The sequence below is a fragment of the Miscanthus floridulus genome, chromosome 5, assembly GCF_019320115.1.
Source record: "Miscanthus floridulus cultivar M001 chromosome 5, ASM1932011v1, whole genome shotgun sequence".
NCBI classification, from domain to species: domain Eukaryota; kingdom Viridiplantae; phylum Streptophyta; class Magnoliopsida; order Poales; family Poaceae; genus Miscanthus; species Miscanthus floridulus.
Window position 1 is genome coordinate 98,679,832 of NC_089584.1, and position 12,960 is coordinate 98,692,791.

At 49.2% G+C, this 12,960-nt stretch overlaps 2 protein-coding genes across 2 annotated transcripts; both read left to right on the forward strand.

Annotated features, from left to right (window-relative positions):
- Nucleotides 1-10,123: 10,123 nt before the first annotated feature.
- On the forward strand, nucleotides 10,124-10,561 carry LOC136454988 (uncharacterized). The gene has a single exon (XM_066455205.1). The coding sequence runs from the start codon at nucleotides 10,124-10,126 to the stop codon at nucleotides 10,559-10,561; it is 438 nt and encodes a 145-aa protein (XP_066311302.1).
- Nucleotides 10,562-12,001: 1,440 nt separating this feature from the next.
- Nucleotides 12,002-12,436, forward strand: LOC136454989 (uncharacterized). The gene has a single exon (XM_066455206.1). The coding sequence runs from the start codon at nucleotides 12,002-12,004 to the stop codon at nucleotides 12,434-12,436; it is 435 nt and encodes a 144-aa protein (XP_066311303.1).
- Nucleotides 12,437-12,960: the final 524 nt, after the last annotated feature.

Genomic DNA, 12,960 nt, shown 5'->3' on the forward strand with positions numbered 1-12,960 from the left:
CAGTTTGGGAGGCGGCCAAGGCGGCTTCTAGGCGTTCAGTCTCCTTGGTCGCGTCCTAATGATGACCCATGCCTCGTCCCACTTGTGGAGATAACACCGTGCATCATCTCCATTATATGAGTATGAGGAGTCGACAAAGGAGGTTGCAGATGCCGCTGGCTGTGCCTCGAACCTCGCCAACAGATGCTGGACACCGGCTCGAGTAACATTCCTACAGAGCAAAATTATTGAGATCATATAGTCATTAGAAAATTAGGAACACAATTCTAACATACCTTGGGATATGAAGGTGCTAGCGCGGAGGAAGATCCTCTTCTGGGACATCGCTGGTAGGGCGCTTGCCGTCCGCCATTGCTCTCTACTAAGGACCAAGTTTTTTGATCTAAGGATGGAGAAAGAGAAGTTGTGCGGTGGTGAGAGTGAGGGCAAGCGCAGATGTGACCTCTCAATTATCCCATGGGATATATTTATAGCAGAAGATGGCATGGGGTAGGTTCATCGAGCCGCGTGGAAGTAAAGTGTAGTTAATGGAAAGCGAGAGGCTGTTCCAAGAATCGAGAAGGCCGCACGTGGCCGAATGAGAAAGTGGAAGTTATGGAAATCGTGAACACAAGGAAGTTACATTTCACTGAGATTTTCTGCATTCTCATTCGGTTCTAGGGTGCGGATTTAAAAAGTCATTCACCACTGTTCTGCGTTGCAAACTGGACCCGGGGGCTGGCTCCCAGAATTAAATCATTTGAAGACAAGTGCAGTTTGGAAGCCTTGGGAAGATCTTTGAAAGTCGATCAATGAAAGATTTGTACAAGTTAGAGAATGCATCGGCTAAGTGTTTGCGCCAGACAACATAGAATCAGAAGTGCATGAGAATTAAAGGTTGCGAGTTCAAGACCGCTCAAGTCATATTTGAAATATTTAAGTGAATGGCGTCGGTTTCTGCAACTACATTGTCACTCAAGTTCTGGACCACATATTTGGATGGAATTTGCTTGATGCGGCTCTATGTTTTGCACTTATCCCAAGTTAGCCCGACTCTAGAAAATTAGCCGATTCGGTCTGATCGGCTATTTTTGGACTGACTAAAGAACCTAAGGTCTAAGTTCTGTAATGGGATCTTTGTTATCAATCCAGAGACTATCACTAAAGGAGAAGGAGTGATCATAGACAAAATACGGAGAACAAGTGCAAGAAGAAATCTTATTTATTCACAAACATAACCCTTAGCTACGAACTAAGGGCCGAGGAAGATGTTGTTCGTAACTTCCTCGGCCGAGGTTATGTCTACCACGGTGGCGCCGACCCCCTAGAAGTCATCCACCAAGTCCTGGTAGTAGTCGGGGTTCTCCTCCTCCGGGAAGCCAGGCTCCACCAAGCAAAGATCGTGCCCCGAGCGTGTCTGGGTGATTGCTTGGGCGACAACAACGCCACGGAGGATGCCATGAAGGGCCACTTCCTTAGCACGCATAGGAACATCTTGGAGGTGGGCCTCTAAAGTGTCGCCTCGAGCGTTTAGGGCGTCGACAGCGTCACCTGCTGCCACCTGAAGGGCTTCCAGTTGTGCCATTAGGGCTGTGGACAAAGAAACACAATAAGTCGTTAGAATATCGGTAAGGATGAAAGCATTAAAGGAAACCGAGATGTTGAAGATTTTACCGACAACCCTATCGTCTGATTCAGCTAGTTGCGCCTAGACCAAGTCGCTTTCGTCTCTGTGGCGGAGAGAGCGCCTAGACCAGGTCGCTTCCTACTCTCTGGTTGAGGTGTAGGTGGCAGGTGGTGATAGCCCTGTCCGTCCCTTGTAATCCCCCACGTTCAGGTAGGGTGTAGGAGTCTAAATTGCCACTTGAGGTTGCTAGCAGACTAGTACTCGGTGGTCTCCTGACCCATCTCATACCTAGTTCTAACTCTTAACCATGTATATGTATGATTACTCACTATTCTTTGCATGGCTATATTAGAACATGCCTGTTCCACTTAGAAATATTATTTTATTCTTTGTTTTTCTTTTATCCTTGAGGTTGGCCTGAATGTGTGTCACACTATCTTAAAACCTATCATGGCTTACCCCTGTACTGAGTAATGGTCTGGTATACAGTCATGTTATCCTATTCATATCCATGCTAGACTCTTAGCACCATGCCTTCCTTTGGGAAAATATAAATAACAATACTCTGAATACTTCCGGGTGAAATGCTACAACGATAATTCCGTGCGCTTGAGGATTCGTTCTGGGATCGTTCAGAATTATCGTTAAGGTATTTCTTTGCGGCGTTGCTAATTCTAGCAACGACGTTAAGAAATGCCAACAAGTATTTCTGGCGCTGTTGCCGGGGAAGGCATTGGTTAAAAGAATCTAGTAGGACATGTTCATGATGATATGCATGTATGGTAGCCACTGCTCCTGTAGGTTAATCTTTTGCGTTTTCTCCTATTGTGGATGAAGACATGATAGTGTATGACCAACTTGTCTTGTTAGAAAACTACACCGATAATCTAGAAGCATCCCTAAGGAAGAACATGTCCCGTACTGCTTCTTTCTCCGCTACTCCAGCGGCAGTTGAACTAGTCACCCCCGCACCATCCGCTATTTCACTCATGGCCAAGTCACTCCACGACTACTCCACCCCTGCTGTTGCCAACGTGCCCGTTGGGCCCGCTGTCAACATGGGCACCAAAAACTTTGAGCTCTAGACTGGCCTAATCACGATGGTGCAGGCAAACTAGTTCTGTGGTCTACCTAGCGAGGACGCAAGTGCTCACTTGCAACACTTCCTTGAGCTGTGTGACACCATCGTCATAAAAGATGTCACACTAGCAAGCATCAGGCTCCGTCTGTTTCCCTTCGCCCCCACATGGAAGGTGAAATAGTGGTTTTACAAGGACAAGGAAGTCGTCAACACGTGGGACAAATGTTCCACGACGTTCCTCGTGAAAATTTTCCCCATGGGCAAAACCCATGCCATGAGGGGGAAAATTTTGAACTTCTAGAAAATTTCAATGGAATCCATCCCTGAGGCGTGGGAAAGGTTGCAGGATTACATCCAGACATACCCGCACCATGGGATGGAAAATTGGCTTGTGCTCCAAAACTTCTATGAGGGGCTGACGCCCATGTCGAAGGGTCACGTAGATGTCGCTGCTAGAGGCGCATTCCTTTCTCTCACCATCGGTGGAGCTATGGCTCTCATCAAGAAAATGGTGTCAAATCAAGGTTGGGGGAGGAAAGGCCAAACAAACAACAAGAAGGCATGCATAACGAGAAGGAGACGGATGTGGTTGCCGCAAAAATGGATCTCCTATTAAAAAGGCTTGACGAGCATGCCACCATAAAAGAAGCAATATATGGCACCGTCAAGGCCATGGACTTGCATACGACATGCGAAGTCTGTGGCAATGTTGGCCATTTGGGGAATGACTGCCCTGAGACCCATGAAGACACCACCTACATCGATAATGGGTTCCGCCAATGAGGAGATAATGGGGGAATAACCAGTCGCGCCCACAATACCAAAGAGGTAATTCGAATTTCAACTCAAATTACCATTTGAATCAACCTACCTTTAAAGAATTGGTCTTAGGCCAAGCTAAAATAAATGAAAATATCACTAAAAAGCTTGCCTATAATGATAAAATGATTGAAAATATAAATTCAAAACTTGAAACTTTATCCTCCTATGTAAAAAATCAACTGAGCTTTAATAAAATAATTGAAACTCAAATAGCTCAAATTGCTGTCGCTCTACCTATTTTTGATTCAAGAAAGATCGTGGGCCAACCTGAAACTTCTCTCGAATCTATTAAAATGGTCTCAATGAGGTTCGGTAAGCCTCTATGTCGTGAAATCCACGATCATCTCATAGATCCACCATTCATCACCAAGAAAGAAGATCCTGGCCGCCCAACAATCACATGCTCAATTGACCCACATGTCTTCCACAACGCCTTCCATGACCTAGGAGCAAGTACCAACATCATGTCCAAGGTAACATATGACAAAATACTAGGTGGGCCTTTGTCCACTACACGCTTTCTGTGACCTTGGAAATAGCATGAAACAACATACTTGCAATACATATATTGTAAAGTCAAACTTTGGATCCAAAGAAAGTTGAGTCATACAATGAAATCAAGATGTGCATGTGTGTGGATGTACGGTGGATATATATGGTGGCTAACCTAATTCTACTATGCTCCTTGAAAACATATCTCTCTTTTGGAACTTGAAAATATTTTTGCAAGAGAACATGGGCTATCTTATTCATCTCTCTTCTTTTTTTCTTTCTTCCCTATTTTTTCAGGCGGGCAATATGAGTTCCCATTGGTTTTGATATCTCGGACATTTGCCCATTTTTTCTCAACTCTTTTCTTTCTTTTCTTTCATGAATAACTTTTACATATCACATGCTTCTTTTTGGCAATAAAACTTTTGAGAGATAGCAACAAGAAGTTTGGAGCATTTATTTGGTGGATATCCTATCAAGCATATTTTTGGTGTTTACTCCTAGTGTAGGAGTAAAACATTTTTGGGTGGATCTAAATGGAATGGTATGTTTTGCGCCTACCCTCAGTGTAGGAGTAGTGCATATGTGGGTGGTGTGTACATGATCTTGATTTTAAGAGCATGACAAACCTCTCATAAGGGTCAACAAAGCTTGACTAAACTCAATGCAAAATAAGCAGCATATATGTGGAAGTTTTCCTAGTCTAAATAACATGTATGGCTCTAGTGGGAATTCAAGCTTTGTCATACAGGAACTCATCATGTAGCATTTTTTGTGTTTTCAAAAAGTAAATCTCTAGAACTTTAGTGTCACTTAGAACAAGATAAACAATAGCTCAGACCTTCTGATATCATATCCATCAATTACCTAGACTTAGATCAAGCAAATGCTACCCACGAGTTTCAAGTTCAGAGTCCACCTCTCTAGGACTTTTTTCGGTCTTGTTTATTTCTTAGGTGCATCTATCGGTCTCTGAGATGGAGACCTTGATGATTGCACCTCTTATGACGGCGACTATTGGTGGTCACTAATGATCAAATCCGACCGCCAATTAATGTCTAAAACAAGAGAAATAAACATACTTTTGACACATATGCATATACTATTGACATAGTTCCACTTGTATTGGAGACAACATGTTTTGCAGGACACACATTCGAATACAGGTGGAAAACCAAGCAAAAGGTGCAATTCAAGAAGCGTAATGCAGAAATATGCAAGAGAAATGAATAAAGAAGCCCACCTACACAACTTACCTAGGTAGAACACCACCGAGAATGCGACCTAGGCCTAGCCAGCAGCCCACCAGAGCAAGGTGGTGGCGAGCAGTCTAGGCTAGGGGTGCAGCCGCACCGCCCCCAGCGTGCCTCGGCCCCACCTCGCTCTGGCGGTTGCATGCTGCCATGCTATAGCGGTTCCTTGGTGTTTCCTATTTTTCCACGCCAAACCTTCCTCACTTCACTATATAAGAAGGGGTAGAGCTCATTCTCAACACACACACCATTTGGAGCTACACACCTCACCTCTCTTTACTTGTACTCTCTTAGTTTTAGTAGTAGTATTTGGAGCTAGCAAAGCTATCAAGGAGGGCTTGGCTCCTTGGAAGAAGAGTGACATCGTGGTATGAATAATACTATGAAGAGTTCTTCCATAGTCATGCTCTCATATCATTTATATAGTAGTGCATATGAACTAGAATATAGTTGTCTTGTTATAATCATGATATATGAACTAGCATATAGTTTGTGTGTTATGATCTTAACATGTTCAACCTCATGCTTAATCATTCATATGGTTTGTATGAGTAGAAGTAGGGTTAAGTTGAGGTGGTAGTTCGTCATTCCTTTGGGTTTGCCCATATCCTTTACCTGTTGACCCGTAGGGTCGGGGACCCAGGGGGATATGGGTAGTTTCTTTGTACACGGGAACCTTTGGATATGACGGTGCCCCATGGTGAGGGGTAGGTGTCGGGGACCAAATACTGGGGTACCAGAAGAGGAGGAGCTAATGACCATCAAACGTTGATGCTTCTGAAATAGATAAGAGCGCGACTACACCTCTTGCCTAATGACCAAGGGCAGACTCTGCCTTGCCTGATGTCTGAGGGTAGACTCCTCGCCCGACGTCTGAGGGTAGACTCCACCTCCCCCGATGTCCGGGGGCTGGCTCTGCCTCGCCCGATGTCTGAGGACAGACTCTGCCTCACCCAAGGTCTAAGGGCTAGCTACACCTCTTGCCTAACGACCTCCAAGGGCAGACTCCGCCTTGCCCGATGTCTTTGGGCAGACTCCATCTCGCCCGACATTCGAGGGCTTGCTCTGCCTTGCCCGATGTTCAGGGGCTGGCTCCGCCTTGCCTGACGTCTAAGAGTAGACTTTGCCTCGCCCGATGTCTAAGGGTAGACTCCACCACACCCGACATCCAGGGGCAGACTCTGCCTTGCCCGATGTTCGGGGGCAGGCTCCACCTCTCCCAATGTTCGGGGGCTGGCTCTGCCTTGCCCGACGTCCGGGGGCTGGCTCTTCCTCGCCCGATGTCTGGGGGTTGGCTTCGCCTCGCCCGATGTCCGAGGGCTAGCTCTGCCTTACCCGATGTTCGAGGGCTGGCTCTACCTCGCCTGATGTCTGAGGGCAGACTCCGCCTCGCTTGATGTCCGAGGGTTGGCTCCGCATCGCTCAATATCTAAAGGCAGACTCCACCTCGCCCGATGTCTGAGGGCTGGCTCCACCTTGCCTAATGTCTGGGGGCTAGCTCTGCCTCGCCCGATGTCTGCACACTGCTCCTTTGTAACTACACGCATAGATAAGGTAGGACACTCAAGTCAATCGCAATATTGAGGACCACACCCTGCACGCCTGTAGGAAAGTACCATCAGGATATGACAAGATGGGTACTTTAAGGCCCTTCCGGGCATGTCAGAGCCCTAACAGTGTTGTAGGCACCAACATTTGTTTTACAGTATTGTGGGCGCCACCACTGGCCCTCGGGTGCGGATCCTGACAGAAACCATACGACAACCACTATGGTCCAAGTGGAGACTCACGTCCTCTACAGTGACGGACGTGCAATCACTACGCTGTCCGCTCCCCATGGGATTACAGATCAACACCTTGGTCCATCGTGCCACCCACCAGGGCGGGATGGGACATGACCACTTACTGATCAAGTCAGAGCGTGGCATCATCAACGGATAGACGCCCAGCATGGAGCTATCCCTAGCACCATCTCCCGTGTCAGTAGGGCTGGCTCAGAGGAAAAGGAAGACCCAACACCTTCGAAGGACCTTCTTTGCCTCTAGTTTTTCTTCTTTCTCCCATCTATAATCCCTGCTCCCCCTAATCTATAAAAGGGAAGGCAGGACACCCCACTAAGGAGACGGGATCAATTCCACACACATCACTCCACATTGCTAAGCAGCATCCAAGCTCTCAGCACCCATTCGACCTCTCTATTAGAGACTTGGGGCCTGTCCCTCTCTTGCCCGTTTGTATCTCATACTATGAACCTTTCATTGCAAATAACATGAGCAGCAACCATGAATTAGACGTAGGGACATTCTGCCAGAACCAGTATAAACCATGTGTCTTTTTAGCACACCATCCGGGCCTAACACTCAATAATACAAATTTACTAGTTGGTGTTTACTTGAAACACTAACAGTTGGCGCGCTAGGTAGGGGACCTTTGCATATTTCGACATTAACATAGGGCCACGGATGGCTAGCCACGCAATCAGCTGGGTCCTAGGCGCACACATGCATTTTGGTGACCTAGACTTCATCATCATGGTGGGAGGAGAGTTGGTATTGCCGCCATTCAACCTCTCCACACTATCAGCATCAACTATGGGAGGCTTGAGCGCCGACCCGACGTCTCCCTAGGACCCCAGTCATCTAGGGAGGACCTGTGCTGCCTCACCCTTTCTCTAGAACACCCCACACAGAGCGTCTCGATAGTGCTTCCATTCGGTCTCCGCAACGCCACGGCAACCATTAGCCACCTTGTGGCACAACGCATGATCCCATTCCACATGAACAATGAGTTCATGGGGGTGATCAAACATGTCACAGAATCTCTCCATGACCTCCTCTTAGAGGAGCCGGGGATGCCCTCTGGCTCTGACTCTAGCAGGGGGAGCCATCACCCCTCTCGGGAATGCTTCATGACAGGTACCCTCGAGGGACACGTCGAAAGCATCCCCGAGGAGGAGGCTACCTCGGCGAACAACCTCAACGTTGAAGCTGAGGGGAAACAGTGGCCCCACCCTACATAAGGGTGGAGCATCTGAAACCCCAACATAGAGAGATCGAGGAGGCGTGACTCTAGCTTGAGCAGGAATGCATGGAGCTCGATCGGGAGATAGAATTCCACAGAGGCGGTGGGCGCGCACGCGCCATGGCTCGCGATGTGAACCGGAGGATCATCGCCGATGATGAAACCCTCCCCCGCTTCGCTCGGGCAAGCCAGAACATTGCCACTACAGTGGCCCTGCTCCACAGTCTTCTAGAAGCCACATCGCCCGAGGATTGTCGGGCTCATCACGAGATTCTCACGTTGCTCGAGCGTGCGGCGGCGCAGCAGGCAGAGAGCTCATTGTCTCAGCGACGTGAGCTCAACGTCAGCCAACACACGCTCTTCAGGCATCCTGGTAGGGATGCGTCAGTCCACCAGGCACCATAGGGCAGCAGGCAACATGCCACAGTCCCGGTGCATTAGCGTCTCGGCCGTAACCGCAACGCACGCAACACTCTCGATGCTCGTAGGCGTACCCACGATGATCTAAGAGAGGGAGCCAGCCACGGCTATCATCCTCATCGCGGCAGACGCTACGACAGTGGCAAGGACTAGAGCCTAAGCCTCGGCCTGCTGGGTCCTTGGGCCTTCGACCAGCACATCCTCAACGCTGCCTTCCTAACAAAGTACCGGCCACTAACCAACATCCCGAAGTACTCTAGGGAAACAAACCCTAGACTATGGCTCGAAGACTATTGGCTTGCATGCCAAGCCAGTGGTGTGGATAATGACGGCTTCATTATCCACAATCTTCCACTGTTCTTGGCTGATTCAGCACGAGCATGGTTAGAAAACCTACCGTCCAACAGAATCTAGAGTTGGGCGGACCTGAAGGAGATCTTTTTGGGGAACTTCTAGGGCACATACAAGTGCCCTAGAAACTCATGGGACCTCAAAACCTACCGGTAGAAGGCTGTAGAAATCATCCATGGGTACATCCAGTGCTTCTCCCGGCAATGCAACGAGCTACCTAACGTTGCCAACGCCGACATCATAGGAGCCTTCCTATCCGGGACCACCTACGAGTCCCTAGTTCACAAGCTAGGACGCAAGGGCCCATGTACCACCAAGGAACTCCTTGACATTGCCACTAGCCACACCTCTGGTGAAGAGGCGGTCAGAGCAATCTTCGATCGTCTCAATGGCAAGGCGAGGCGAGACGAGGACACCGGCAAAGGTGCCTCCAATTGTCCCACCAAAAAGAAGAACAAAAAGCAATGGCACAAGGGCTCGCTTGTGGCTATCGCTGATCAAAAGGGTGGTCGGAAGCCCACGAAGGGCACTCCGAACCATTTCAAAAAACTACTCAAGGGGCCATTCCCAAACCGTGCTTTCTCGATCAAGCATCTGTACAAGGACTATAGCCTCATGCAGCGGTTCTTGTCCTGAGGCTCCAACAAAGGGGAGCATGAAAAGGACCCTGCCCCCACCATGGATGACACTGAGGAGAAGGACAATGGCTTTCCAACATCAGATGGCTGCCTCATGATCTTTAGGGGATTAGAGGCCTACAACTCCAAGCTCTGCCTGAAGATCACCCGCCGCGAGGTCTATACGACCAAACCGACCACGCCTGCCTTTCTTCGGTGGTCAGAATCCGCCATAACCTTCAATCGAACCGACCACCCGGATAGCGCCCCGCATCTAGGGAGATATCCGCTCATGGTCGACCCAATCATCGGCACAAAGCGGCTCACCAAAATTCTGATGGATGGAGGCAGCGGTCTCAACATCATGTATGCCAAGACGCTTGACGAAATGGGCATCGACCGAACACGCATCCGCCCAATCGGAGCACCTTTCCACTACATCGTGCCCAGAAAGTAGGCCATGCCACTTAGGCAGATCGATGTACCCATTACCTTCGGGGATCCATCCAATTATAGGATAGAAACCCTCACCTTCGAGGTGGTCGGGTTCCCTGGAACCTACCATGCCATCCTGGGACGACCATGCTACGTGAAGTTCATGGTTGTCCCCAACTATACCTACCTCAAGCTAAAGATATCGGGCCCTGGTGGGGTCATCACTGTCAGCACCTCCATCCAGCGCGCCTATGAGTGCGAGGTCGAGTGCTACGATCATACCGCAGCAATCGTCGCCTCAGGAGAGCTCGCTGCCATCAAGAAGGAGGTCACCGAAGAAGCACCCGACCCCAAGAAGTCAACTAGGTTTTTTGAGCCTATGGAGGGTTCTAAAGAAGTCCTCATAGACCCTAGGAGCACCGAGGGAAAAATAGTGCGCATTGGTACCACGCTCTCCAAATAGGAAAGCGCTCTCGTTGGCTTCCTCCGCGCCAACAGAGAAATCTTCGTGTGGAAACCCTTAGACATGCCAGGCATTCCAAGGGAAGTTGCCGAGCATACCTTGAAGATCCTCCTAGGCTCCAAACTGGTGAAACAATGTCTACGTCGCTTCGACGAGGGGAAACGTAGGACCATCGGTGAGGAGATCGCAAAGCTTTGAGCAGCTGGATTCATCAAGGAAGTGTACCACCTAGGGTGGTTACCCAACCCCGTTCTTTTATAAAAGAAGAGTGGGAAATGGAGGATGTGTACTGACTTTATGGGTCTCAACAAAGTGTACCCAAAGGATCCATTTCCTTTGCCGCACATAGACCAAATAGTTGACTCTACCTTAGGGTGCGAAACCCTCTACTTCCTTAATGCGTACTTCGGGTACCATCAAATCACGATGAAAGAGTCCGACCAACTCATGACATCTTTCATCACCCCGTTTGGATCATTCTGCTACATCTCGATGCCGTTCAGTCTGAAGAACGCTGGGGCTACATACCAGCATTGTATGCTCAAATGTTTTGGGGACCTCATCAGGCGAACCATTGAGGCCTATGTTGACGACATTGTGGTCAAGTCCAAATGGGCTGACCATCTCGTTGCTGATCTTGAGAAGACCTTTGCAAAACTCTGAGCAAACGACATCAAACTCAATCCTGAGAAGTGTGTTTTTGGGGTCCCGAGGGGCATGCTGCTCGGTTTCATCGTCTCCGAGCGTGGCATCGAAGCCAACCCAGAGAAAATCTTGGCCATCACAAGAATGGGCCTGATTTAGAACATAAAGGGGGTACAATGGGTTATGTGGTGCCTCGCCGCGCTTAGTCGCTTCATCTCACGCCTCGATGAACGGGGTCTCCACATTTATCGACTTCTAAAGAAAGCCAATCACTTTGAATGGACATATGAGGCCCTGGAAGCACTTGACATGGTTAAACAGCTCCTAACAAAGGCCCTGATCCTAGTTCCTCCCACCAAGGAAGAATCCCTTCTGCTCTACATAGCGGCCACCACGCAAGTGGTCAGCGCCGCCCTGGTAGTGGAGCAGGAAGAAGAGGGGCACGCCCTCAAAGTATAGTGCCCTATGTACTTCATTAGCCAGGTACTATCTAACTTAAAGACCCGCTACCCCCAAATCTAGAAGCTCCTATACACCGTCCTCATCACAAAGAGGAAGCTACGCCACTACTTCGAGTCACACCCGATAATGGTTGTGACATCCTTCCCCCTCGGTGAGGTCATACAAAGCTAGGATGCCATGGGGAGAACCACAAAATGGGCACTCAAGCTGATGGATCAAGGCATTACGTATGCCCCTCGAATGGCCATCAAGTCCTAGGTGTTAGCTGATCTCATTATGGAATGGACCGAGGTCCAAATGCCACCAACGGTCGTTGATCAAGAGTACTGGACGATGTACTTCAATGGATCACTGATGGAGAAGGGCGCCAGCGTAGGACTGGTCTTCGTGTCACCCCTCGGGGTATGCATGAGGTACATGGTTCGTCTCCATTTCCCCTCCTCAAATAATGTGGCTGAATATGAGGCGCTTGTCAACGGCCTATGCATTGCCATCGAGTCGGGTGTCCAATGTCTCGACGTTCAAGGAGACTCCCAGCTAGTCATTGATCAAGTCATGAAGGAGTCAAGCTGCTATGACGCCAAGATGGCTGCATACTACCATGAAGTTCGACGACTAGAAGATAAGTTTGACGGCCTCGAGCTCAATCACAGCCCGAGGCGCCTCGAGCTGATGCGCTTGCGAAGGCGGCATCCAGCCGTGAGTCGGTGCCTACCGGTGTCTTTGCCATCGACCAACATAAGCCCTCGATCTGCTATGACTGGTTAGAATAGGCCAATGATGGCCCCCCAATTCAGCCTTGGGGGCTGACTAACCATCGGCTCCATCTGGCCCTAAAGTCATGGAGCTTGAAGAAGACCCCACAACAGAGCTCGATCCTCTGGTCGACTAGGGGGTACTCTACCTCGACTACCTCCTCTGTGACACACTGCCAATGGACAAGACGGAAGCTCGATGGCTCACACGTCGCGCCAAGTCCTTTGTTCTTGTGGAGGACGAACTCTACAAGCGAAGCCACACCAGGATCCTATAGCGCTGCATCCCCATCGAATAGGGGAAGCGTTTGTTGAGCGATATCCATGGTGGGATCTATGGTCACCATGCCGCGCCTAGAACCCTGGTCAGAAACATGTTCCGACAAGGCTTCTATTGGCCTACTAAAGTAGCCGACGCCAAGCAGATCATGCGCACCTACGAAGGGTGTCAGTACTATGCTCAGCAGACTCACCTCCTAGCCTAAGCACTCCAAATGATCCCCATCACATGGACATTCATGGTCTGGGGGCTCAATT